The sequence below is a fragment of the Perca flavescens genome, chromosome 7 (assembly GCF_004354835.1).
Source record: "Perca flavescens isolate YP-PL-M2 chromosome 7, PFLA_1.0, whole genome shotgun sequence".
NCBI lineage: Eukaryota > Metazoa > Chordata > Actinopteri > Perciformes > Percidae > Perca > Perca flavescens.
The window spans coordinates 33,914,416-33,939,893 of NC_041337.1; the positions used below are offsets into that span (position 1 = coordinate 33,914,416).

Here is a 25,478-nt window from a genome sequence, read left to right on the forward strand (position 1 = left end):
GAATCCAATCAATTTGAGAAATCAGTGGTGATACCCAGCCCTACTTCACAATATGATAAACAGCTGCAACAATTATTTATCTGTTTGTGGGTCATGAAAATGAGGTTAGATGGGCCATTCCTGGTGTCCTTATTATGGCTGTTTTGAAAGTATCTTCCTCCAGAGGACCAGAGTGGCAAAGCCTTGCAGAGGATTTAGTAGCTAGTAAAGCCACGGGGGAACCTGGTCCATTTACCTGTTACACGCTCTTTAATTCTCATTAGCAGGCCTCAGTGGGGAGGAGGGAGATAAGAGGAAGAGACGCAACAGTGAAGAAAATTTGCCGATATTTTGGTAACAGCTGGGCCCACTCTCACCGCCTGAGCCGTGGATTATGAACGAGCGAGGTAGTTTGTCCCGTGGTTATGCCAACCTATCTTTCCCCTCCCACCCGCCCTGAGCACCGAACCTGGGGTACAGGGCTTTTTTTTTTTTTCATTGCTGCCCCCTCCCTCTAGAACTCTATCCCCCAACCCCTGAGACTTCCCACATCACTTGCTAACTTCAAAAGCCAACGTGGCATCACGACTTTGCGTAAACATATGCGCCACTTTCCTAAAGCCAAGTGGCGTGTTATCTGTACGCATTTTTCAGCTATCCACGTGTATGTCTACGCTGTATACAACAAATGTAAACACACCCACCACGTGGCGTCGCCACGTTGCGTGTTATCGCGAGAACGTGACGTACTATCGCAAGAACAACGTCACGCGTGTAAAAAGCCCTACATCCCTTTATACTACTCGCTACCGAACATTCACTTGTAATGTAGGTCAATGGCGGGCGAATTGCGTTGATAAAAATGCTAAAAGCGATTATGCGTCTTGATAACACGCCAAAATGGCATACGAATTGGCGTGTCATACATACGCCACTTCATGAGATCAGTCTGACCTAGCAGTTTCATCTTGTTTCTATGTCATTTTGCATTACTTGTGACGCTCTGGGGGTCTGTACCAAATTTGGTGAAGATCGGCCCTTAGGGGGGCGCTAGTCAACGTGGACGAGTTTTGGCCTTTATCTCTAGTTTTTATTGATATTTGTATACTGATCTTGCTATTGTTTTTCTTTGCTTTTACCTTGTAAAGTGCCTCTGAGTACCTTTTAAAACACTATATAAAATAAATGTCTTATCATTATTTTGATTGAATTATCATTCCTATCTGCCGATACTGTCTGACCCTGGTGCTGAACATCAGTGCTCCTCACGCTTAACTAGCGGTGCCATCCAACACTGTGCTGAGGGTACACACAGGTAGTAGTGGTGGTGTAACAGCTGGCAGGGCAGTCCTCACCATGCAAGGTGTTGGCAGGGGGGGGGGCCTTCTCTTCAGTGAGAGCATCTGGCATCAATAAAGCTTCATTAACCTCGACACTGTTCCCTCCGCTGCTAACAGAGGACTGCTGCTGCTCATCAACAGGCCTCTGTTGGTTAGACTGGCCTCGCTTTAATGGCTTACGTGACAAACTCCGCCACAGTGCCGACCTGGACAAATGGTTTACATCAGCTGAGCTTTCACACGGACCACAGACGGTACGACTTCTGGGGGAATTTTAAGGTCCATTCGGCGGAGAACGAAGGGAAACGTGACGAAACGTGATGTTTATGACCACTGCAACTACACGGAGAGCAACGGTTTTACTTTTCCACAATTAAGTCGGGGGTTCTTATGTGTACATTCAGCCCGGTCTCATGGAAGTTCGTGTAAATGTGACGTTATTTGAATCTATTGATACGTGTTCACGGAGACGTTTTTGTCGGTTTTTACGTGGTGGACAACACGAAAATGTAAAGTAATGTATTTCAATGGGAAGCATATTTTGTGGCCACAGCACAAAAATGGTAGGGAGTAATATAAAAAGCCAAAAATCCGCGTAGGGAGGTTGGTCAAACGTAGGGAGGATGGGTCAAACACAGGACTTTCACCCGGGCGAGCGGGGATCGCGTCCCTCGTGCGGCGCTTTGTTTCCGGGGAATGGTGTCCCTGCGTGTGGCATTTTGTCCCGCGTGTTACTGTGGTGCGTCTCCCGGCGCTTAAAGCGCCCTTTCCCCGTAAGTTTTTTCCTAAACCCAACCTCCGCCATCCCGTTATTGTGGGGTGTCCCCAGCGGGCCGTCTCGCGGGTGCCTCCCGGCTTATGGAGCGTCCTTTTCGGCCGCCTCCCGGCGTCCTTTCCCCGAGAAAATAACATGACATTTACACGTAAAAAACGTCTCCGTGAACACGTATCAATAGATTAAGAATAACGCGGACATTTACACGAACTGCCGTGAGACCGGGTTGGTAGCTGTGTGAATCACGTTTTATCACAATACAATATTATATTCATTCTTTTTTTCGGCAGTTTTTTCACACTTTTCTGTTAAGTACATAATTCCATATGTGTTCATTCATAGTTTTGATGCCTGCAGTGAGAATCTACAATGTAAATAGTCATGAAAATAAAGAAACACATTGAATGAGAAGGTGTGTCCAAACTTTTGGCCTGTACTGTATCAATCCAGATCGATGACCCGCCCTACTCTGCCTCACTCTGCCTCTGGTTGGCTAACCCTGGTATTCTTACCCTAACCAATCTCACTCGTCATGCCTAGACCTAACCAATCTAAGCAATGAATGCAACGAAAACTAGTCAATCCGAGGCCGAGTAGGGCGGGACATTCCTTCGCCATCCTAGGAAACGCAAATTTGCGCGAGAGGAAGTGGAGACGTGTCGTCCATCTTAATATACAGCCTGTGCTGCAAACATACGGTATCAGCTGAGGGCGACATAGATGAGTGTGGCAACATTTTTATCAGCACAGAGCTCCTCTCCGCTGCAAAGTGGAGCCGACTATCCAGAACTGCTCCTGACCCGCAGCCATCAACGTTATCGGTGATCAGCTGGGCTCAGGATATTGTTTTATAATAATACAGACACTGTGCCCAGATAATGAGCCAGCCTGCAGTCTGCAGTTATTAAACGCAGTGCATAAACAGCTTGTTATTCCCTCCTACAGTCAAGGTTTTTTTTTTAATCATCTTCCCCCAAACATGTCATATTCAAACACTTTCTAATCACATCACTTCAATCAGCCCTCTATCTCCTGCCTTTGAAGTCTGCTCCGTGAGGTTCAAACTCCAGGTAATAAAACGGTGAGCTGAAATGATCGCCCGGGGCCTCACTCCTCTCACCAAAGAGAGTAAGTCCCTTTTTAAACACCCAAACTGTACTTTTAAAGCCGTTCAGCTACACCCACGCGCTCCGGCTCTATACCTTGACGAGGATCTTTCCCTTGAGGGTTTCTGGCGACGGCAGCCGTCCAGACTCATCGGCTCTGATGTCGGACAGGTCCAGTTTGTCCCCCAGGATCTCAATCATGTACTGGGCCATCTTCTTTTGCTGAGGAACACTGCAGTGGTTCTCGATGGACAGGATGACTGGGTATCTGAGAGGTAATCACACAACAGATTGGAGAAAAGAGCACACAGCTTCACATCTGCAGTTTAGAATGGTATGTAAGTCCTCATTGAAAGATTGAGATTTTTGGTGACTCAACCATGAGTACAGAAAATACACACTGTAAAAAAAATGACATCGTTGCACCAAGCAGGAATGAAGTACAAGACAAAATACTTGAACAAAGGCAAAACATTCTTTAAGGAGGAACCAGATTTATATTTATTTGCTTAAAAATATATCTTACTCGCGTGGACATTTTTACATTGTAATTTGGCAAGCACATTTTCCCATTTTTCACTATTTAATTACAAATTTTTATTTTTTATGTATTCATTGCAGTTGGTTAATATTCAATGTACAATTGCTGAACTAATTGGTGTCAGTGTCTGAGGAGCACATTCTTAATTTGATGAATAAAGCTGACAGACGGCTAGGAATTCAAAGTTTGCGCTGCAAACTGAATATTAGTGCAATCCATCATTTCTGGTTTCACTGGATTGTTTGGATCTCTGAGTGAGCTCATGGATTAACTATTAACTCATCTTTAACCTACTCACTTAGCCCCTAATTTTTGTAAGAGTGAGGGGCTACTCTTAGTGTTTAAATGCTTTGTGAATCTCTGTTGAACTTTGGTTTGTTGTAAGCATGTCATCATGCTTACATTAGCATTTAGCTCAAGTACAGCCTCACAGGGCCGCCAGCGTGGCCTGTTAGTCTCGTTAGTAGTTATTCCAACTCGGCCAGTTGGTTTCATGAATATCACCCTAAGTGTTTGACATTGTAATGAATCTGTAATCTTGAGGGAAGCCCACGTTCAATTTCATTTTCAACACATCATCTAAGAGAAAATGTGTTATGTATCTGTCTAGCACGGACACTAAAACTTTAAAGCTTTTAGACTAGTAGATGTACATGTCAGGAGGGTTCAGTCAACATCTTGTGACATGGTTGTGTCACTTGTGACTGTGACCAAGTCTTTGGTTTAGAAAAAAAAAATACAATACATAAAAGACCCCCCAACATGAATTCTCTGTTTTATCTGCAGATGAACATTTAATAAATGAGCGTGTCTGGATAACCATTTCAATCGATATGTTCAATATTTTCTGTTAGCGTGAAGCGTCTGTGGTCCAGCAATGAAAAACAACAGCCGTCTCATTGACAACCTACTGTACTGGCTGTAAGGACTGCCAGTCTAAGTGCCAGTTGTGTCCCCGTCAGCCCTCTGCAGAGCCTGCTTTTACACAGCGCCCTGGAAAATCTGATGGCTCTTTGACGTTGAACGCAGCCTTTCACCCTGTCCCCTTTTAGCCAATCATCTGTGGAATACCGTCTCCACAATTGTGCTTTCAAAAGCACCCAGCGAGGGTGAACATTCGCACAAAGCGAGTGCTTTTTTTTCATTTTTTTTTCTCGAGGAGACAGGATCTAAAAATAGAGATTTCTCTCTGCCGACTCCAGACTCTGTGCACGTGAGGGAGATTATCACCTCTGATGCGGATTCTGGGGGGGAGGTGGGTGGGAGGGTGTCCGTGTGTATGCTTTTCATTTCTCTCTGCGTGCGTTACGATGTCTCTGTATCTGCACAGGTGAGAGCGAGATGTTATGTTGGATTATAGGGATGCGTCTGTATACGGTCTGCGTGTACAGACGGGTGACAAATGAAAGGAAAAACATAAATAAATGATTTAAGGAAGATAACGAGTGCAGCTTTTCACACAGGACCTGAGAGCTCACTGAGCGGTTTGATGAGAGTGACGATGATGTCAATCATATTCTTCACAGTGACCCGATCTCAACCGAGTTTATCACCTTTCAGAGATTTTGGGAAAGGCGCCATGGATAGACTGCTATTCAATGGGAACGGGATGCCGTTTTGCAACCTGCTGGAAACAGCTCGACTTTATGCAAATATCTTCCAACGCAAAGCAAGAGGAGAACAAGCAATTAACACAGTGGAACAGGATTAGAACTTGGTGTGAAATAGATCTGTAATCCCAACATAACAGGTTGTCTATCCTTGGATCTCCTGCCTGTAGCTATCAAATAAAAATGTTGGAAAATGTATTTAAAAAGAAAGGTTTGAATCATAAATATACACAAAAGCTGCAAGCAGCGACGATTGGGGCCCTCGCACTTCCCCGCACGTCAGGGCAGGCGGGCTTAGCACGTTGGCAGCAAATTCTCAGCCCTCAAAGAAGCGCGCTGCATTCAGGTACACTTTAAGATCAAGCCTGTCTCTGCTCACGTGGATTTATTCTGGATCGTCTGTGATCAAATGAAAAGATGTTCACGCGTCGCCTCGCACGCCATCGCCACACAGTGACTAAACACCAACACGTTCCCACCCCATTAGGGACCGCCTTTTTACAAGCAGACACGCAGTGCATCATCACATCTGAGATGTAAAGAAGCTCTGAGACGTATTAAACCCATCTGACCCTGCAATTGTATTCCTTCCAAGCCTCATTTCCCCCCATGGTTTTACAATCCAACAGCAGCGCTGAGATGTGTCCTGACAGCATATACTGCTGGGGTCACATTGTTATTAATGACAGACACAGAGACACACACACACACTCTCACACTCACACTCAATGCCGTCCTTCCAGAAAAATGCAGGTTTTTTTTGTGATTGTTGCGGGCAAAAATCTTTGATTATGCGGCACGTTTTTCTTAAAAAATGCGATGGAATATGCAGGATATTTATGCAATTTTATGCGATGAAATTGCGGGAACTTCCAAAAACTGCAGTTTGATGAAAAAAAAAAAAAAAAACGATCCCTCCCAACACCCTGCTTTTCGATGATGTTCACGTCGCGTAATTACGTCACTTCATAACGTTCCCATGGCAACAGGGGAAAATGGCTGCTCTTGTGTGAAGTAAACGCAACATTTTTCAACTTTCTGCTAAGATATATGCAAGGGGGTAAGCTTCGCTTCAGAACTCGAGGCATCTTTGGCGCCATTTTGTTGCTAACTGGCCATCACCTCCTGTTAGCATTCCGCTGACCGCCATTTTTTTTTTTACGTCACTTGACAGCGAATAACTTTACATCAGAAATGTTTGAAGACTCTATTTGTCCGTTGTTTAGTTCCAAAGAAACACGACAATGTATAAAAGGCTTCATTACCTTGTACCTCACGTTATGGCTCCGTAGCAGACGTTTTTGTAAATATAAGCTAACGATTATGTCATAACCAAGTGACTTACTGTCGCATAGTAGAGGAATTACCGTATAGTACAGGAGAAGCTCGCAGGCAGTTTCGACTTACATGAGCTGTTTAGGTTTAATTACTAATGTTAACTAGCATGTTAGTGATCAATAATTAGCCTGTGCCCATGTTATCTCCTTACATACACCTACACTCTCCGTATCTGTAAGATTGGGAATGATTGAGATTTCTCTTGGCACAGCTACCAGAAGACTTACAACTTTCAGACACGTTGCTCACGTCACATTCTCTCAGTTGGAGGCTGCGCAGTAAAGCTGGCCATCAACGGAAAAGTGCTTCTAATATCCTTCACTGGTCTCCGTCTAGAGCAACGGGATCTATTGGTCCATTATATACTGTCTATGGATATATGTGACTTTTTTTGCAACAAAAATGCGGGGATTATGAAATCATGCAAGCCCCGCATATTTTGCGCGGAAATCGGCAATTTATGCGGCGAGAGTGCGCCGTATTTGAAAAAAATGTCTGTGTGTGTGTGTGTGTGTGTCTGTCTGCCTTTGTGTGTGCCTGTGTGTGTGTGTCTGTCTGCCTTTGTGTGTGCCTGTGCATGTGTGTGTGTGTGTGTAAACGTACTCATTCTTGACAAAGGCGTACTTGTTGATGGTCTCGATGACGTCTTTGAAGAGGATCTTGGAGGTGAGGGTGTAGCCGTGGTGGACGATGGGCTCACCGTCCTGTCCGTCCCAACAGTCCACTGTGGACAGGGAAGACAGAGAAGATGATGGTCATGAAGCAGCTAACTAAAGATACAAAAAAAAATCTGTGATTAGTTGAGTTGATATTTTTGGAATAATTAAGTGGAGTTCATCTTTTTTTTTCCACTTTGTTGTTTTAACTTTAGCTGCTGCTCGTGCAGCTCCCTTCCCAGTAGAAACTCCATAGTTTAGGTAGAGTATTTAACTGAGTGAAAAAGATATTTATTACCTAAGACATCTTTATTCCCCACCAAACCAACTACCCTTTTATAAAGATTTTTTTCTCCAAATCCCTTATAATAAAAACAGCTTCAGTAAGAGGATTTAGATTTAGGTTAGAATGAATTTAAACTAGGTTTAAATTCATTCCTAAGGGCGTGTTCAGACCCGCAAAAAAGATCATCCGGCGATTGGCGGCGCTGTGGGAGTGTCACTGAAATAGCCCATTTGTGTGATGTCCTGTTGTGTTATTTACCCCCCCCACCACATGACTCTCACACCGCCTTAAAACCTACTGACAAATCTGATGGTTACATGATGGCCACCGGCAGTTTGTTTCTCTAGAAGTTGAATCGGTCTCAACTTTCCTCGGCTCTCCCCTGCGGCACCGCCCCACCTCGCCTCCTAAATGCACTACCCATCACATTTTTGCGTTGTTATTGTACGCTATCCACGTGTATGCCTATCCACGTGTATGCCTACGCTGTATACAGCTGATGTAAACATACCCACCACGTGGCCTCACCACGTTGCGTGTTATCGCGAGAACGCGACGTACTATCGCGAGAACAACGTCACACGCCTGTTAAAAAAAATAATAATAATAAAATGATTGGGTTTAGGAAAAGAAGACAGGGAAAGGCTTTAGTAACAAAACAGTTACAAAAACACAGAAAATAACGACAAAAACACGCTTAGGAAAACAATAAATGGTTGGGTTTAGGAAAGAAACATTGGGTAAGGCTTATTAAAACAAAAAATAAAAAATAAAAAACGGCTGAAAAATCGCCACACGCAGGACGCGAACCCGGCTGTCCCGGGTGAAAGTCCTGCCACCCCAACCTACCTCCTTACTCAATCCCCCGTTCCTTTATACTACTCGCTCCGACGGAAATTGACTCGCAATGTAGGTCAATGGCGGCCGATTTGCGTTGATATACACGCAAAAATGCGATTATGCATCTTGATAACACGCAAAAACGGAATACAAATTGGCGTGTCATAGATACGCCAATTCATGAGATCAGTCTGAAAAGCACAAAAGCTGTAAATAAGTGGATGGTGAAAGGCAACAGGTAGGATTTAAAGTGTGACGTCTGTGCTTGGAGGCTTGCAAATATTCATGTTAAAAGACTTGTTCTCAGACTGTGCCAAAATTGTTGCTGCATACCCCTCTGACACTGGGTAGCTGCGCCCCTGAATCTTTGACTTGAATGGCCGCGATTGCCCTCGGGGAACAGTGCTACTTGCTTTTAAAAAAAAAAATGACGCTATTGTTTAGCCCTCCCTTAAACCGTGCCTGTCAGTACTGTCAGTGTACACAGTGAGAGCACACTGTAAGTGTGTCCACATGTCCATACTGACCTTCTACACAGCGACAGCCGGCCTGCAGCACCCAGGCGTACATGTCCACCCTGGACTGTGACATCAGCTGGTCACCCATCAGGTAGGTGTTGTGTGAGGAGGCGATGAAGTAGTTGCACAGAGGCTGCTTCATGTCCTGGTTCACGTTGTAGTGCTCCGAGTTGAAGATGTCTCCCGCTGGGCTGCGCATGTAGTTCGTAATACCTGGAAGAAGGTTAAAAGCCTTTTCTATAACTTTCTTTATTATTTTACTCTGTAATCTAAAGTGTAGCTTGACAAAGCGGTCCGCTGTGGGTCAGAGAGAAGGTCTTTTTTAAATTCATATGGAAAACCGTTCGGTATCAATTAGAAACCTACAAACAATCAATATTACCAAAAGACTGTGGACTTTGCAACAGACTACTTATTCAAATCTGTGCTGCTTTCAATGACACCAACATCTCACTTTTTAAAAAGAAGAAAAAAATAAAATCACATCACACGGCACTGTAGCACTGAACATGCTCTAAAGTGTGAGTCGATTTGGCCAAAAGCATCTGCTAAATAAATGAAATATTCAGAGAATGATAAAAAAAAATTGCAGATTCTTCAAAGCTTAAAGCTACAGGACGCCTTAGACAGACACACAGCAGGCCCAATGGCTGGAAAATTGCAAAATTCTGACATGCTGGGAAACATTTTAAAAAACAATCCCACTATTATTCAGTACTAAAAGGGAATTCTTTTAATAGCGGTATACAGTTACAGAGTTATTTAATAAAATGGAAAACTTCCATGACACTAGAGGAAACTACCAGCGTTCGGTTTATTTGGAACACAACAGAACTTGATGGTGAAGAACTGAAGTGAAGAAAAAGCGCAAAAAATGTCAGCAAGGCAACAAACATTTTGAAAAAAAGCAACAAAAATGTCGGAAACAGCGTAGAGAGCGTCGGAAATAGCGATTAAAAACTTCGAAAAATGTGTCAAAAAATCGTTAAAAACTAAATATGTGTCAAAAACTTTAACAAAAGGTGTCAAAAAAGTAACAAAAACGTCAAAAAAACCCGTCAAAAACATCTAAACATTTCAAAACATAACATTTGAGGGAGGACCCCTAAACCACCCGCCAAATACCTGTACCTAAGTCCTTCACAAACCTTGTAAATAAAGGTTAAATCAAAATACAAAAACACAAGAGAGCTTAATGGTAATGAACTGAAGTTAAAGGGGACTTACCATCAATTCCCAAAGCTCCCTGCTTCTGGTTCTCAGAGCACGGCTCAAATTTGTTGATAATCTCCAGGCAATGGTCCTTGGTCACATTGGTCATCTACAAAGTGACATCAATTCATGTCAAGCAACAACGTTATGTACAGTATATGCAACAGAATACTAATACACAGATTCCTCATGAAGAAAATCCCTTTGGAAGAATTAGGGGGATGTTATGGATAAATAAAGGATAATCCAATTAGGAGAGCTCCCTATATATAAATGTTTTCTGTCCATCCTGTTTGTATTGTAGCTGCCCCTTAAAGCCCCCCCTCCTATTAATCAATCAAACAATCAATCACATCCCATCTATGTTCTCGCCTCTCAAACTGTGTCAAATCCGAATTGACTTTATTGTCATTGTGAGTACATATAATAAAATGAAAGGGTACTACTCTATGGTGCAAACATGAAAACACACACATTAAACCAGCGGTGGAAGGTTTCGGATCCTTAACGTAAAAGTACTAATACCACACTGTAACAAATACTCTATTAATGTATATTGTTTCCTATTATTTAATGTATACTCTGTATGTGTGCTGTGTGTCTGATAGTTTTGCTGCTGCAACACCATTATTTCCCATTTTTTTGGGATCAATGAAAATCTATCTATCTATCTATCTATCTATCTATCTATCTATCTATCTATACTAGCGTTGGAAGCTAATCAGCGGTTGGCGCTAGCTTCTTTCAAGCTACAAACACATGCGATTAGCATGAAAACATGTCCCAGAGAACGATCGAGTGGGTAGACATCTGTTAATAACCCCTAGGTTCGTTTTTGCGCCGGAATTGTCCTTTAAGTACAGTGCTTGATAACTTGGTTACCTTCCACCACTGCATTAAACAATAAGAACATGGATCAGAGAATGTGGAGATGGGAAAGAGATTCAAACTAGAGTAAACAGTGAAATAATTTAATAATTTACTTGCGTTGCACATGATTGCATAAAGTGCAAATGCAGGTGCAGCATAAGGGGATGAGTGTGGTTATTGTTTTTTTGTGATTTAATGGGCAAATTGCTCCCTGAATCTGGATGCGTGCGTTTTGGCAGATCTAGAACTCCTCCCAGAGGGCAACAGTTCAAAGAGGAGAGCAAAGAGGTCAGTGTGTTTGAACAATGAGAGCGAACAAGGCTTTGGCTGGCTAACCTGGTGAGACATTATTCCCACAGGGTTATTTCTATTTTAGAAAATCTGTTTCCAGCCCACTCCTTAAGTACTAAGCTGGGCAAGTGTCTAAAAGGATGGAGTCCACCACTACCCATCTCGACTATATCTGGATGAGAGAATGCTGTGTGGAGAGGCAATCCCTACGCTCAGCAGATGATAGCCCATATCCCTTCTCACTGTGGGTTGGCACCGAGAAAAGCTTGCTGGGCAGCAGAGAGCTCAGAGGCCGCTGCCGGCTCTCAACACTGGCACACTTACTGCACACACACTGCGCTCTCAGAGCCTTTCTCTATTTCAACAAATATGTGAGAGCGCATAGACATATTGCTGAAATCCTTTAATTTTATTTCCATTTTTGTGGACAGTTATGTAAAGTAGAGATGGTATCGGCTCCGATACTGCCTAAAACGCTGGTATCGGTATCGGGAAGTACTGGAGTTTATGCACCGATCCGATACCACGTAATGAAGCCCTAAAGAAAATCTACATTAAAGTAGTTTATTTATGTTCTTTTTCCGTTATAACTGACTCGTGATAACTGTCAAACTGGAGAATAAAAGAAAGTTCTGGGGCATTCATTGTTTGTGTTTGTTCATGTTTCACAAAGAGTTTAACCTGAGCCAGACCGACAACAAAGATAGAAATCATATCACATCCATACAGGGATAGTAGTATACAGCTGTTAAAACATAATGAAATATATGAGACACTGGTATCGGATCGGTACTCGGTATCGGCCGATACGCAAGTTCAGGTATCGGAATCGGTATCGGGAAGCAAAAAAGTGGTATCGGGCCATCTCTAATGTAAACACATACATGGCGTTAACTAGGGGTGTTGAAATCATTCATTGCATCGATGCATGGCGATGCGGCCGATTCTGCATCGATGCGGTGACAGACCATAATCGATTATTGCCTACCGATGTTGCTTGTTGATTTTCCGCTCGCTGCTTTTATTTTCGTCCGTTTTTTTCGGCTGTGTTCAGATTCCGCTACATTCAGGAAGTTTCTTTTTTTAAGAGCAGATACAATAAAGAGGGGAGTTCATAAATATCTGACCGCTCTAATTTGTTGATGAAAACCGTGTGTCATAATATAAAATAATATTGAGGAAGTGACGCGTCGTGGTGCATGGGGATACCGAATCGGATCGATTTGTTGACAGGATAATCGTAATCGAATTGAAAGATTAGGGTTGCACGATATTGACAAAATGTGATATTGCGATTGTGACTATTGTGATATAGATATTAATTTCGATATTTTTAAACATATGTAAAATTACAAAAAAGTTACGGGAAAACGCATCAAAATAGATTCATAAAAAATGAAACAAGTTTTCTTACAACACAAGGTTTATTTCAACTGACGGTCATATTGGACTGGTCCAACATGAATATATAAATAAGGACCATGTCTACAGAACAGGACATGTTCTACTGGTTGGACAGTAAAATACACAACTTTTCTTTCGCTTCTCTGATTCCTTCCGTTTTGTACGTCTCTCTATCTATTCCTTCACTCACACTGTCACTCTGTTGAAATGTGCACACAAGTGGTACGCTCCATAGGGTTGGTCACGTAGTGGACCCGTGCGCTGACGTGCATTTACATGGCCAATGAGACATGATCATTATAGCGTTTCACTCTCTAAATCAAAACACAACTAAGCCACACAGCCAACGGACGGGACGCAGCAATATCGATATATTGCGATAAGGATATTGAGTCGATATATCTTGCATCCCTAGATATAATATTGCGCAAAGTGATATTGCGATAACGATATTGAGCCGATATATCTTGCACCCCTAGCGTTAATTAGCATTTTTTGTGGATTTTTGGTTGCACATAAGATTATATAATCATAATTTACTTGTGAAAACCCTATAATTGAACATAACCACTTTGTAAAGCCCTGACATACTGAATTGCTCTTGACACAAGTCAGTGCTGTTGAGTTTGACATAGTCTGGCTCACCAGATGTACAGTCATGTCCCTGCCCTTCCGCTATCTATTTCGCAAAGGCGCCGGCGAGGCATTCGTGGCTTAGCCCCCGCCCAGGACGCTTGGGATTGGTTTAAAGAAATACAAACAACCCAAAGGGTCCCCCCCTCCCCCTCCCATCCCAGAATAGATAAGTGGATAAGCCAGGGGTAGGCAACCTGCGGCTCCCTAGCCCCTCTCCAGTTGGTCCCTGTGGCTTTGACAAAAGATTATATATATATATATATATATATATATATATATATATATATATATATATATCTCCACATTTGTATATTATCACAGCCTAAAGTGATTCTTGCATTCCTCATGTACATCCACGAAAATGTGTGTCATCTACAGCCCGGTGCCTTATCCTCTAAATTTTGCAAAACCAACATAGCGGTCTTGGGTTTCCATAGACCAGCTATGGATTCCAATTCCAAAAAATAGAAAAGTCTCAGAGGAAAATAGAGAATTTAATAGTGCAAGGACAGATGCTTTCATAGCCAACACTACTGACTTACTGGTATGCTTGATCTGCAGGCAAGATACTGTATTAGCAAACAACAAAAAGTTGTATTGAAAGACACTCCCAGGCTGCATTTGCTGAAATAAGTATCTGGCTGGGGGATGAGAGGAAAAGAAAGCAAAGCAGAGCAAATTAATTTAGAACTGGATTTAATCTCCAAATTCCCCTTCTGCTGCTAGTTGTGTCAGCTCAAGAGATAGTAAGGCATGGAAAGCCATTCACGGATGGTGAAGAATTGTTCTTTAAAAATATCAAAGCATCTCTTCTTAGACTTCAAATATAAAACTGAGATAGTTCGGAAAAATTAAAGATATGCCCCTCTCCGGAAATAAAAAACTGTCAAAGACAGGGACATAAAAATGGCAACAAACATCATCATATATTGAATGCTCATTTACACTTTAATAATGTTGATGAGCTAATTTAGAAATAAAAGACTGTAGGGATGGGTATCGGGAACCAGGACTTATCTGAACTTTAATGTAACGTGTCAGAGAATTTCTTCTTCTTCTCTCAAAAACGAGTACCACCAATGCTTTGTGACGGGCCTTTAATCGGCTTTTAGGCATTTTATTTGAGACTTTGATTACATGCCAGCTTTTATTTCAGAATTTAATGTATGTTTAAGTCTACATAAGTCTAACAGAACGCCTATATCAGGGATGGGCAACTGTAGAGAGGGCCACAAATATGTTATCCTCAGTACCTGAGGGCCTGATTGTGACACTTGTTAGGATACTGTAACCCTTATCATTCCAAGCCAAGCCAAGTATAGCTACTAAATTAATGAAAACAACTAAATATATACTGGTAATTAAAGTTTATTTAACCAGGATCTCTATTACATATTCAAATGCATTTAGTAATACTTTTATTCATTTGATGATTACACAGTAACCAGACATCCACATTCCTGAATGATGTAGAATTATTTCAGTGCAGTGACAAAAATCATCATTCAATAAAGGTACAACTACTTTCTGATGTGTTTCCAGGCACATAGATTTGCATTACATTTTTCCATAAAAAGATAATCGGTTTCCCATCTTGCCTGGAAGACACAATTCTCTTGGTCCAGTTTTCTTTTTTGGCTGCTCACGTCTCTCTTCCCTCCGTTGCCGGTCAAAACCTGACGAGGCCGCAGTTGCTTGGCAACAAACTTCTGGCCTTTCGAGGGAGCGCCCTCTAACGGTGGACAACAATCTGATATTTGGAAATTGATTTGGAGTGAGGACGCAAGCCGGGGGCCACCAGTTGCCCATCCCTGGTCTATATCAATGAAATTCAATTTGATATTTAGTAGAGTTTGTGCATTAATAATACAGGATAGGACTTATTGTTCATATATTAGATACTCAATAATATGGAAAGATGATAAAGTATAATGACCAATGTAAGCATGGTGTTAGTTGGTCCATCCTCATTGTGTTCTCTTCACTTGTGAAACTAAACCTTCCTCATTGGGAACATATTTTAGTTTTAGACTACATGGGAACAGATACTATTGTCGTTGAACACATTTCAGTCCCAGTTCCACAGGGATTCAGTAAGACACACAGCCCTCAGCCACACTCTGAACGGACACTTGAATACACAACCCGGAGTGTTTCACATTGCCGTATTTCTTATTTGAGGCACAAAGAAACCGATACCAACAAAGTCTGTAGTTACTGAGACAACTCTGCTGCATCTTGGCATCATCTCAAAACAAATCACTTCACAAAACTGAACGCTTACTAAATTTGGAGAAAAAAAAAATACAGCCCACCTGAGCGGGGCGGACATCTAGCTTTCCAAACAGAACCCTCTGCTTTTGAAGTGACAGTTTCTACACATTAAAACAGCCTCTACTGGAGTGTAAATTAGCAGTAGGTAAGTGCACACTGGGTGTTTAAAGAAGAACGAGCTGTTAGGCTCATTTGCTACTTTTTATTTTTCATACAATGGTATAATTAGCGAGGATGTGAACATCATGCATAAACCCTCTATAATTGTATGTCAAGTGCTGTGATGGTAAAGTACGAATGCTAATATCCCTGTAGGGCCCTCACATTTCCCTTAAATTAAGCACCCCTTCCCAGTGGCTACTCCGTTAAGCTTTTGACCACCCACCCTGCAGAAGCTTAAAACAAGGAGCCTTTTGGGTTTTCAAAACTGCGAAAGAGCAGAATGAACACAAACTTCTGCCTACGTTTCTAAAGCCGTCCAGGAGGGGCTTTTAAATGTGATTGCTTCAGTATTCAGAGAGCACCTCTGTAAGGTCTTGAGCATTAAATGCTCACTGGTTGGCCACTACTACACAAGTAAATTGGGATGATGGCAACGGAAATATCCATGCTTGGGAGGATAATGTCTGTTTTTTCCTAAAATGAATTACCTTTTAATGGAGCAACTGTTTTGTGTCTTAGATATGAATTAGAAGAGAAAATATACAACTGACAAGGAATCCATAATATATTAATAGTCAAGACTGTTTTTTAAAATCACATTATATACAGTTTTATTTAAACATTTACAAAGGGGAATCATTAAAGTTCCTCCAGGAAACAGCGGGAGCCCAGACCTGGTTAGCCTAGCTTAGCATAAAGACTTGAAGCAGCTAACCCAGCTTTGTAGCTGCATGGTTACGCCAGGAAAACCTGTAATCTTGGCTGCCAATGTTGATAATTTCTCCACAATTGCAGGTCACATTACTGCTGAAACATATCCGGTTGGCTAGTATTTGGTTTAGAAGCCTTTATTGGCTCCATTGCAGTCAGCCTTAGGCTCGAAGTAATCTGTACCGACGAAGTTTCATTTACGCTTTCTTTGTGTTGGCATTCTAAACTCTTTTTTTACGAGGACTATGGTTAACTGCTCCTCAGATCTCTGCAGGGTAAATCCAGACAGCTAGCTAGACTATTTGTCCAATCTGAGTTTTCTGTTTCACGACTCAAACAGCCTTTGAACGTACACGTTCCACCAAAACAAGTTCCTTCCAGAGGCACTGTTGCTCCGTCCATTGCTTAGCGCTGCCCAAGAAGATTGTGATTGGTTTAAAGAAATGCCAATAAACACTAGCACGTTTTTCTCCCTTCCCGGAATGCTGTGTGGACTAGCCAGACCGTCCTCCGCTGCACTGTGGAGGAAGGTCTGGCAATACGAGACTAGGCTCGGACAACAGCAACAGCAGAGGAGATTCCAGAGACTCGGGGACATGCGGAAGCACACTGACCAATCAGAGCTGACTGGGCTTTCTTTGGGATGGGGGCTTAAAGAGACAGTCGCTCCAACAGAGCGTTTCAGACTAAGGGTGACTACCGCTGCAACAGCCATGGGCAGTATGAGAAAAATTAAGTGTTTTGTTGAATATTAAAGCATGTAAACATGTTCTAATATAATCACAAAATACAAGTATGAATCTGAAAAGAGTATATAATAGGTGTCCTTTAAGCTGTCTGTCCTGAATCCAACAATGTTAGAGGAGTGCAATGATAAATCAGTGGAGTAACTTTTCAATGTCAATCTTAGCACAAATTGAAATGCTAAAATGCAGATACCTTTTGCTCAGTCTCCAGGAAGCGGGCCAGGTCGTCTGTGTCGAGGTGGTCTTTGTGGTTGCTGTAGGTGAGCATGAGGAGGTACAGATCCCGACGGGTGGACATCATCTTGTAGAAGGAGCAGAACTCCTCAAAGTCCAAAGTCCCCTGGTTGTCATCTGTGTCCGCCTCCTACACACCGGGTACAAGGAACACTGTTGCTTAGTTTTCCCCAACAAGTCAACTTTATTGTCAATTCTGCAATATGTTTCAGACATACAGAGCAATTGAAAATAAGTTTCTCTCCGACCCATGGTGCAATAAGGACACGTCCAACAAGTATAATGTAAAAGATAAGAAATATATACAAATAATGATTAAAAATATAAGTTATATATAAAATATAAAAATAAAGATAAGTAATATGTACAAATAAGACAAAGAAAGATAAGTTATATATACACAATTAAAAAAGATAAGTAATATGTACAATACAGTAATTCATTCTAAGTATTGCAAATGTTTGCTAAATCAAACAGTACAGAAAACTAAAGATACAGATATTGAAATGTGCAATAGAAAAGGAAGAGTTCCTGAATGTCTTCTTTTTCAAAATCCCCTAAAACTACTACTGATACTGGCAATTCAGTCTTTCAGGGTGGACAGTCTGTTGATTTTTCACTACTCTTGCACTTGGACCTCAGTATAAAATGGAAATTACTGTAATCTCTTTGAAATTAGCAATCTCTAATATATATAATCTGTAAAACGTCAACTTCCCTGACAGCAGATGTATATAAATAACTTTTTATATATATATATATATATATATATATATATATATATTATATTATATATAATATTAAATATTATTCTAGGCATTTAGATATGTACTCTATGTCTATGATGTTTAATGACAACTTTTAATTGGATTTTGATTGATATGGTGTTCATTTTGTCAGCTATTTTTAATCCACGAGAGTTTTAGTCAAAGTCAACTTCCCCCTTCTTGTTTTTAGCGTAATTTCCATTTAAAGCACTCTGAATTGCCCTGTTGCTGAAATATGCTTTACAAATAAAGCTGCCTTACCCTTGCTAAAATAACAGTTGAACCGTAGCTTGATTCAATGTTAATTCTTTATCATCTTTGTGTACGTTCTTCCCTAACTGTTTTCATCTCATATCACAATGATAGGTTTGAATGTCTCGTTGTAATAAGCTGGAAAGAGACTGTGTCAGACTACAAAACGAGAGCCCCGCAGGGGGGTCACACCATGACCCATGTAATCCTTGCCTCTTTTTGACTGAAGTGGTCTGCAATCGGCTCCATATGCCAAGCAGCACTGGAGGCAGCCACTCACTGCAGGGCAATGACGTCTGTGCCAGTTGGAGCTTGGCCTCCGAGCAGCTTAGAATACTACACACACTGGGCTTAGAGAGCAATGCATAGATCCAACATGACGCTCTCCTTCCACAGCGAGTGAAAAGGATTCTATGAGCTTTTTATTATTTGACAGGACACTTGACATTTAAAAACAGAGGAGATGTATCCCAGAGTTCCCCTACAAATTAAATGCTGCACTGGGTCGCCTGCTTGAAGATCTCCCCACCTTCACACAGCTAAAGAATTTCATTATTATAGGTTTATATGGCGAGATCAGTGTTAATGTTAAATCCTAGATGTTTTGACACTGGGTAAAGAATAAAATGAATGTACCAGGGACTACTGTGGGACTTGAAATTGAGCGATGGCCTGGAATGACTGAATTAATGTAAAATGGAAGTGAAAACACTGAATTTCATAAAGACATGGATGAACAAACCACATTGAATGTGGATTGGTCACATCCTGACGATACACTTGATAAGGTGAGGATCACTGCCAATACCAATCCAATGGATTGGATCATTACATGTCTAAAACGTCTTTCTCCTAGAACGGAAGCACCAGTTGAACAAACAAAGGCGATGGTGGCCGATCAGAGGACTCAGCCAGCCAGTGCCGCACCTCACCAGAATGTCGTGGCATTACGCACGGCCGCACCATGTTAACCATCATTGAATCGCCTAAAAATGAAAACTGCTGCAGTACAACCATACAGATCTCCACACACATTAGACTATTCGCTTATAACCACGCAGGCTATAATAGGACGTCACCATAAGTGGGCAAAACCATGAGAGGTTGCTTTGTCAAAGCTTAAAAACAGCCCTAGATAGAAGAAGTGTTCGCCACATCAAGAGGCAGAGAGTCATTTCCATTTGAAGATAAGCGGCAGTAACGATAATAATTACATAAATTTAATGTTTGATGGTACTTAGTTTTTTATCAGGAATATTTTTACAACTGTTGCCAGCCAGTCTGCTTTCCTTTACTTCTGCTCTCTTCGTCTCTACAACTTCTTGCTTACTCACAGATTATTTTCTTTCATTTCGGAAAAAACTGCAATGTACAATGCAGTGTTTCCTCTATGTTGATTTTGTAGTGGCGGCCCGCCATGGCAAAATTTCTGCTGCCACAGTATCAGAAATAGGAAAGACGCACAATGTAGTCGCAGTTGCCTTTTAAATTATCCTGCCGACATAATGCACCCCCTTTGGCTGCCGCTCACATTGCAATTTAACAACAAGTAGAACTATTCAGAAGTTATTGGGCACGTCCAGTTTAACTCCACATACTGTTGTGTTGATGTAGCTTATTGTCAGAACGTTCGCTTTCTTCCGAGTTGACTATTAAACCAACAGCTCCACCAAAAACGTCACCGCGGCGGGTCCGTTCTAATTGGATAATGTTCAACTTGTCAGTTCTGTCGGCTCATCGTCCTGATATCAAATATCTGGAAACATTAAGTGCATCAGTGTAAACCCGGATTTCCACTGGATGCGGAACGGCTGCGTAACGTCTGCGGAACGGCGGCGGAGTCATTAGGTTTCCATTAAAGTCAGTGTGTGTATTTCCACCGGTTGCAGAACGGCTGCGCTCCGACTGCGTCCCAGCCCCGGCGGTCCGTAGCCCTCCGGAGCAGATACTGCTACAGAGCTTCTATTTTTGCCGGACGCGAGAGAGCTCCGCAGCAGTTCAGCACAGGGCAGACAGTGCGGGGACAGGAAGTTGAGCACAGAAGCAAAATAAAACATCCGGTTAATTTTTTAAATAAAATACACCGTGCTCACGGCGGATCATATCTCCCTGCACTACACAGAGCTGTTTCCCCTCTACTCCTCTGAATGGAAACTAACTGTTGTTGGTTTTGTGGTTCTATTCTACGTGAATTCGCGAGAACTTGTGGGTCCTCATGACTACAGCTGTCAGTCATGGCCGCAGCCGTGCCGCAACAAATGCGGACCCTGTGGGTATCGACGGACGGCGGAGCACGCAGCAGACACGTAGCGGAGCCGGTCCGCAGCCGTTACGCATCCAGTGGAAATCCGGAGTAATGTAATATAAATTGGAAATAGTCTATGTAGTCATTTGGGTTTTGGTTTCCTTATGAATTTATTTTCTTGTAAAACTCATTTATGTAAAATACATACATTTCGTTGTAAATTTAGTTTGTTGTTCGGACAGACCTGGCCCCACTGCTAAAAACAAATCCTGAGCATGTCCATCTACGGAGGCCCTCGCCACGAGTATAACCGAGGCTCTAGCTAGCGGCACACAGACCGAACTGAAGACATTAGTACCCTCCACTAACCGGGCAAAAGTGCTGGTGTCATTATTCTGAATACTCAAGTCAAACTTTGTCCACTAACACATTTAGCCTCCCAACTGTCACCACCATGTTCTCTGCCTGACTCATATGGCACATACACAGGAAGCCAAATGACTCAGAGACACAAGACAAACACTTTGTGTCACCAGACTGGGCTGTTGGTTTTGCATACATGTCACTTAGTAGACACCGAGTTGTGACTGAGTGACAGGCACAGATGCATACTGTACAGACAGCATTACTCAGAGTTATTAGAGAGAGAGAGCAGGCAGCACTGTGCCATGGCAAGGCTGCAGTGATACAGATTCATTTTGCTATTATCTTTTGCATACAGAAGAATCAGTGGTGACCAACACTGATAAACATATGAAAACACATCACCAGTTAACCTGCATCTTTATTCATTCTCTGAAGTGAAGGAATTCTTTTTCAGAAGCACATCGTCGTATTCAGGACACATCTTAGCCCCAGGAGGAAAACAAAGTAGCGGGAGCACAGCTGCAGAACGGAGTCTTTTTTTTTATTGGACCTAAAATATCAATCTAGCCTTATTCACGCTTATTCATTATGCATGAACCCAGCCACTTAAGTTGTTAGCAGACGTGTGCCCTGTGTTACAGCTCGACAGCTAATATAGATTAATTCATCAGTTAGAAGTGCAGCTTCCTCTTGCTACAAAGCTTTTTCCTCCACATCTGGTCTCCGCTGTGATAAATCATTGAGCAAAGAGAAGCCTACTTCTTCGCTGTCCAGCTATCACATCCAACCAACTTCTTGTGACTTATGCTGTGATACTCTTCTGGTTGAATCATGAACTTTGCAATGAGCAATGACATTGTAACGTGGTTAAAACTATACTCCGCAAAAAAAGAAACGTCCTCTCACTTTCATCTGCTTTTATTTTCAGCCAAGTTAACATGCGTAAAACTTTGAATGAACACAACAAAATTCAACAACTAAGAACTAAACTGAACAACGTTTCACAGACGTGACTAACAGAAATGGAAAAATGGGTCTGAACAAAGGATGGTCAAAATCAAAAGTTGCAGAACGTTACAGGGAAGATCTCCTCCTCCCTCATGTGGTACCCTTCCTGCAGGCTCATCCTGTATGAACCTCCAGGGTGATAACGCCACCAGCCATACTGCTCGTTCTGTGCGCGATTTCCTGCAAGACAGGAATGTTAGTGTTCTGCCATGGCCAGTGAAAAGCCCGGATCTCAATCCCATTGAGCACGTCTGGGACCTGTTGGATCGGAGGGTAAGGGCGAGAACCTTGCACCCCAGGAATGTTCAAGAACTTGCAGGTGCCATGGTGGAAGAGTGGGGTAAAGAACTGGCAAACCTGGTGCAGTCCATGAGGAGGCGATGCACTGCAGTACTTAATGCAGCTGGTGGCCACACCAGATACTGACTGTGACTTTTGATTTTGACCATACTTTGTTCAGGTACCCATTTTTCCATTTCTGTTAGTCACATGTCTGTGAAACCTTGTTCAGTTTAGTTCTTCTGCACGTAAAAGTCGCTGGACGCCACAATCTTGTGAACATAGCCATACTGAGAAACACAGAGAGAGTTGTGTGGAGCCGATTAGCTTTGTAGCAACTCATTTGGCGATGGCTTGAATGTAACGGACGCTCATTATTATAAAAAAGTTAAGCACTAAAGCTTTAAAAAAATTGAAGGTCATTTGACTGAATGAAATTATCTGGGGGCCAGTCACACACTGTTTAAAATGCAGAAAGGTTAAAGGTCAGTCAGTAACAGCTGACAGGTTCAGTATTTCTACTCTGCTTGTGTTTCTAAGTTTCCCCTGTGCTTAATGGAACAATGGAGAGGTAAGGCCTCCGGGTGCACACACAGGGAAATCATAAAATCCTGTAAATGTACCCACTGAGGATAAAAACAACTTCCGATTATTTGGACTAAATTACATCCAAGACAATAACAGCATGTAAAAGTGAGTGCAGGTAATTCCATCAGGTTGCTCATTTCTCCCTGCAGGCTTAATATGTTCATCCTTGAGCAGCAGTTTTCTGCTGACAGTCTACTGACTGACTCATGTTGGATGCTTTTATTCAGTTTTGGTGAAACCGAACTGATGATCGTTCCAGGTGACTCAGATATTTCTCTTGTTTCATTTCTGTGGACTGAATAACATTTCATAGCTGGTTGTGTTTCACAGACTGAGATATGGACTCTTGTGTGCACACACTGTCTCAGTTGGATCTGTTGTTAATCTACGGGAATCTGTGAGGATGAATATATTCTCCACCTTACTGTCCAATAAATAGGATTATCAGTACTTGACTTGCACTAAATGTACAGGGCATTTACTGGGAACTATCATGTTGTTGCTTTTAATTTCTGTCTTTTGTTTTGTGTATTCTATACAATTCTTACATTGTTTTTGTTCTATTTTCTTTCTTCCTATCTCATTTGTTTGTGATTTGGCTGCTGTGACACTGGATCAATAAACTACTCTGTCTTTCTGTCTATCGGAGTTTGTGGTGCTGTTGAATTGCACTGCGTTGGGCTGATATTTTGTCTAACCTCATTGACATAAATGCCTTGGAGAAAAGTATTGGAAACATCTGTCAGTATGAGCAAACTCTGCATTTCACAGGACTAAGACATAAAGTATCCTCATTAATATGCAAACATTTGTGGCAAGGTGCTCTGAAATGTGTTCGGCTTATATATGGTACTGGCACATGCTCATTAGTGAACGTCTTCAAACTGGGAAAGAGGTCCAGACCACAGGTTTCTCCCTCTCTTCTCTAAAATGGTTCAGCCAAACAAAACCGGCCAGAGACTGTCAACACACAAATCTACAAGGATGTCCACAGACGCATACAGGGCCAGATTGGTCCCTGGTGTGTTTGCCCTGAATTACACGAGAGGCCATCTGTGTCCCAGCAGCACCATATGGGTGACCGATAACAGGCCGCTGGACTTAGTGATGGGCAAGCTGCTCTGTTGGAGGACGGCTAAGACAACACGCTTAACACGGCAGCATGCTAATCCCTCCACTATGGAAGAGTTGGTGGCTGAGCCGTGTGCTTGCCAACATCTGCAGCAGTAGCAATCAGTCAAGGTGTCTTTACTGCTCATTACCACCTGCAAAAGTGCCGCTTGTATTGTTTTTACCTGTGTGTGTGTGTGTGTGTGTGTGTGTGTGTGTGTGTGTGTGTGTGTGTGTGTGTGTGTGTGAGAGAGTGTGCTTGTGTGTGTCACCATGGCTAAATGTGGTCCTGGGAACACCTACTGTAGTGGGACTACCACAGAGGCAGATTAAGTACTTTGCCATATATATATATATATATATATACGGTTATATATATAACCGTGCCAGATGCAGTCGAGAAAATGTACAGGTGCGAAGTTGCAATCAAAATGAGGACTGAGTGCGAAGATGGGTGTATTCTGAGTAAGGGTGCCAAAAGTAGGGGGCCAGGAAGTAGGGAAGGGGCCATTGCCCCCCTACTTTACACCCCTGGCCTGATTTGGCATCGCAGCTGGTGCGATCCCATCGCAAGATGGTTTCTAGTTCACAATCTGCCAGGTGAGGTAAGTACACACTGCAGTCTCAAGTGACCTGATAAGCTCTTTTACTGTCTTAATGAGCTGGCCTGCACTGTGTACTGCCAATTAGCTGTACGGTTTGATGACATTTTTACCATTGATAGTTTTAAGTTAAGTTTTAATGTTAAGATAACTTTCACATTTGCGAAGCATAATGAGTAGAGTAGATTGTAATGAACGTTTTAATATACAAAAACAAAATCAACTTTTTTCCCATGTTGCTCTAAAGATTCCACACGGACTCACAGATACGAAGTCAACTTAGCCTGTTGAATTTGCAAATAGGGTTTTTTTTCTCTCCGTTTCAACCCTCTGTCCAGACAACCCAACGATAACATAAGTTGAGGGTCGGGGGGCTGTGTGGCAGCAGTGAAGAAAACAACCTTTAGTCACCTCAAACTTCCTCTGTGATAGTTCCACTATAGAATAATTATTTAATCACCTTAAACTGAGACCCGAACCAGACCCGTACTGTGTCTTTAAGACTCGACCTTACTGAACCCAACAAGTACCGCCAAATTTCAGACACATACTCGAATGGACAGCCCACGCTAGATTTTTACTTGATTTCATCCATTACTGACCTTTAATGTGCCATGGCAAATGCAACGCATCAGTTTGTCTTCCTACTCTGCATTATGCGTTTACTTGGAACAAATTAAACCCATTGATGCAGATGATTGACATGGACAGAGAGACGGTGACATGACTGTT

General features: G+C 42.2%; 1 protein-coding gene across 1 annotated transcript in view; it reads right to left on the reverse strand.

Moving 5' to 3' along the window:
* The window catches only part of plch2a (phospholipase C, eta 2a), an 84,754-nt gene that overhangs the window by 37,250 nt on the left and 22,026 nt on the right, over nucleotides 1–25,478 (reverse strand). Inside the window, exons 5-9 of the mRNA XM_028582767.1 lie at nucleotides 17,489–17,659; nucleotides 10,217–10,310; nucleotides 8,999–9,202; nucleotides 7,293–7,413; nucleotides 3,297–3,468 (exon numbers count right to left, since the gene is read on the reverse strand). Coding sequence (XP_028438568.1) covers nucleotides 3,297–3,468; nucleotides 7,293–7,413; nucleotides 8,999–9,202; nucleotides 10,217–10,310; nucleotides 17,489–17,659 — 762 coding nt within the window. The remainder of the gene's footprint in view (nucleotides 1–3,296; nucleotides 3,469–7,292; nucleotides 7,414–8,998; nucleotides 9,203–10,216; nucleotides 10,311–17,488; nucleotides 17,660–25,478) is intronic.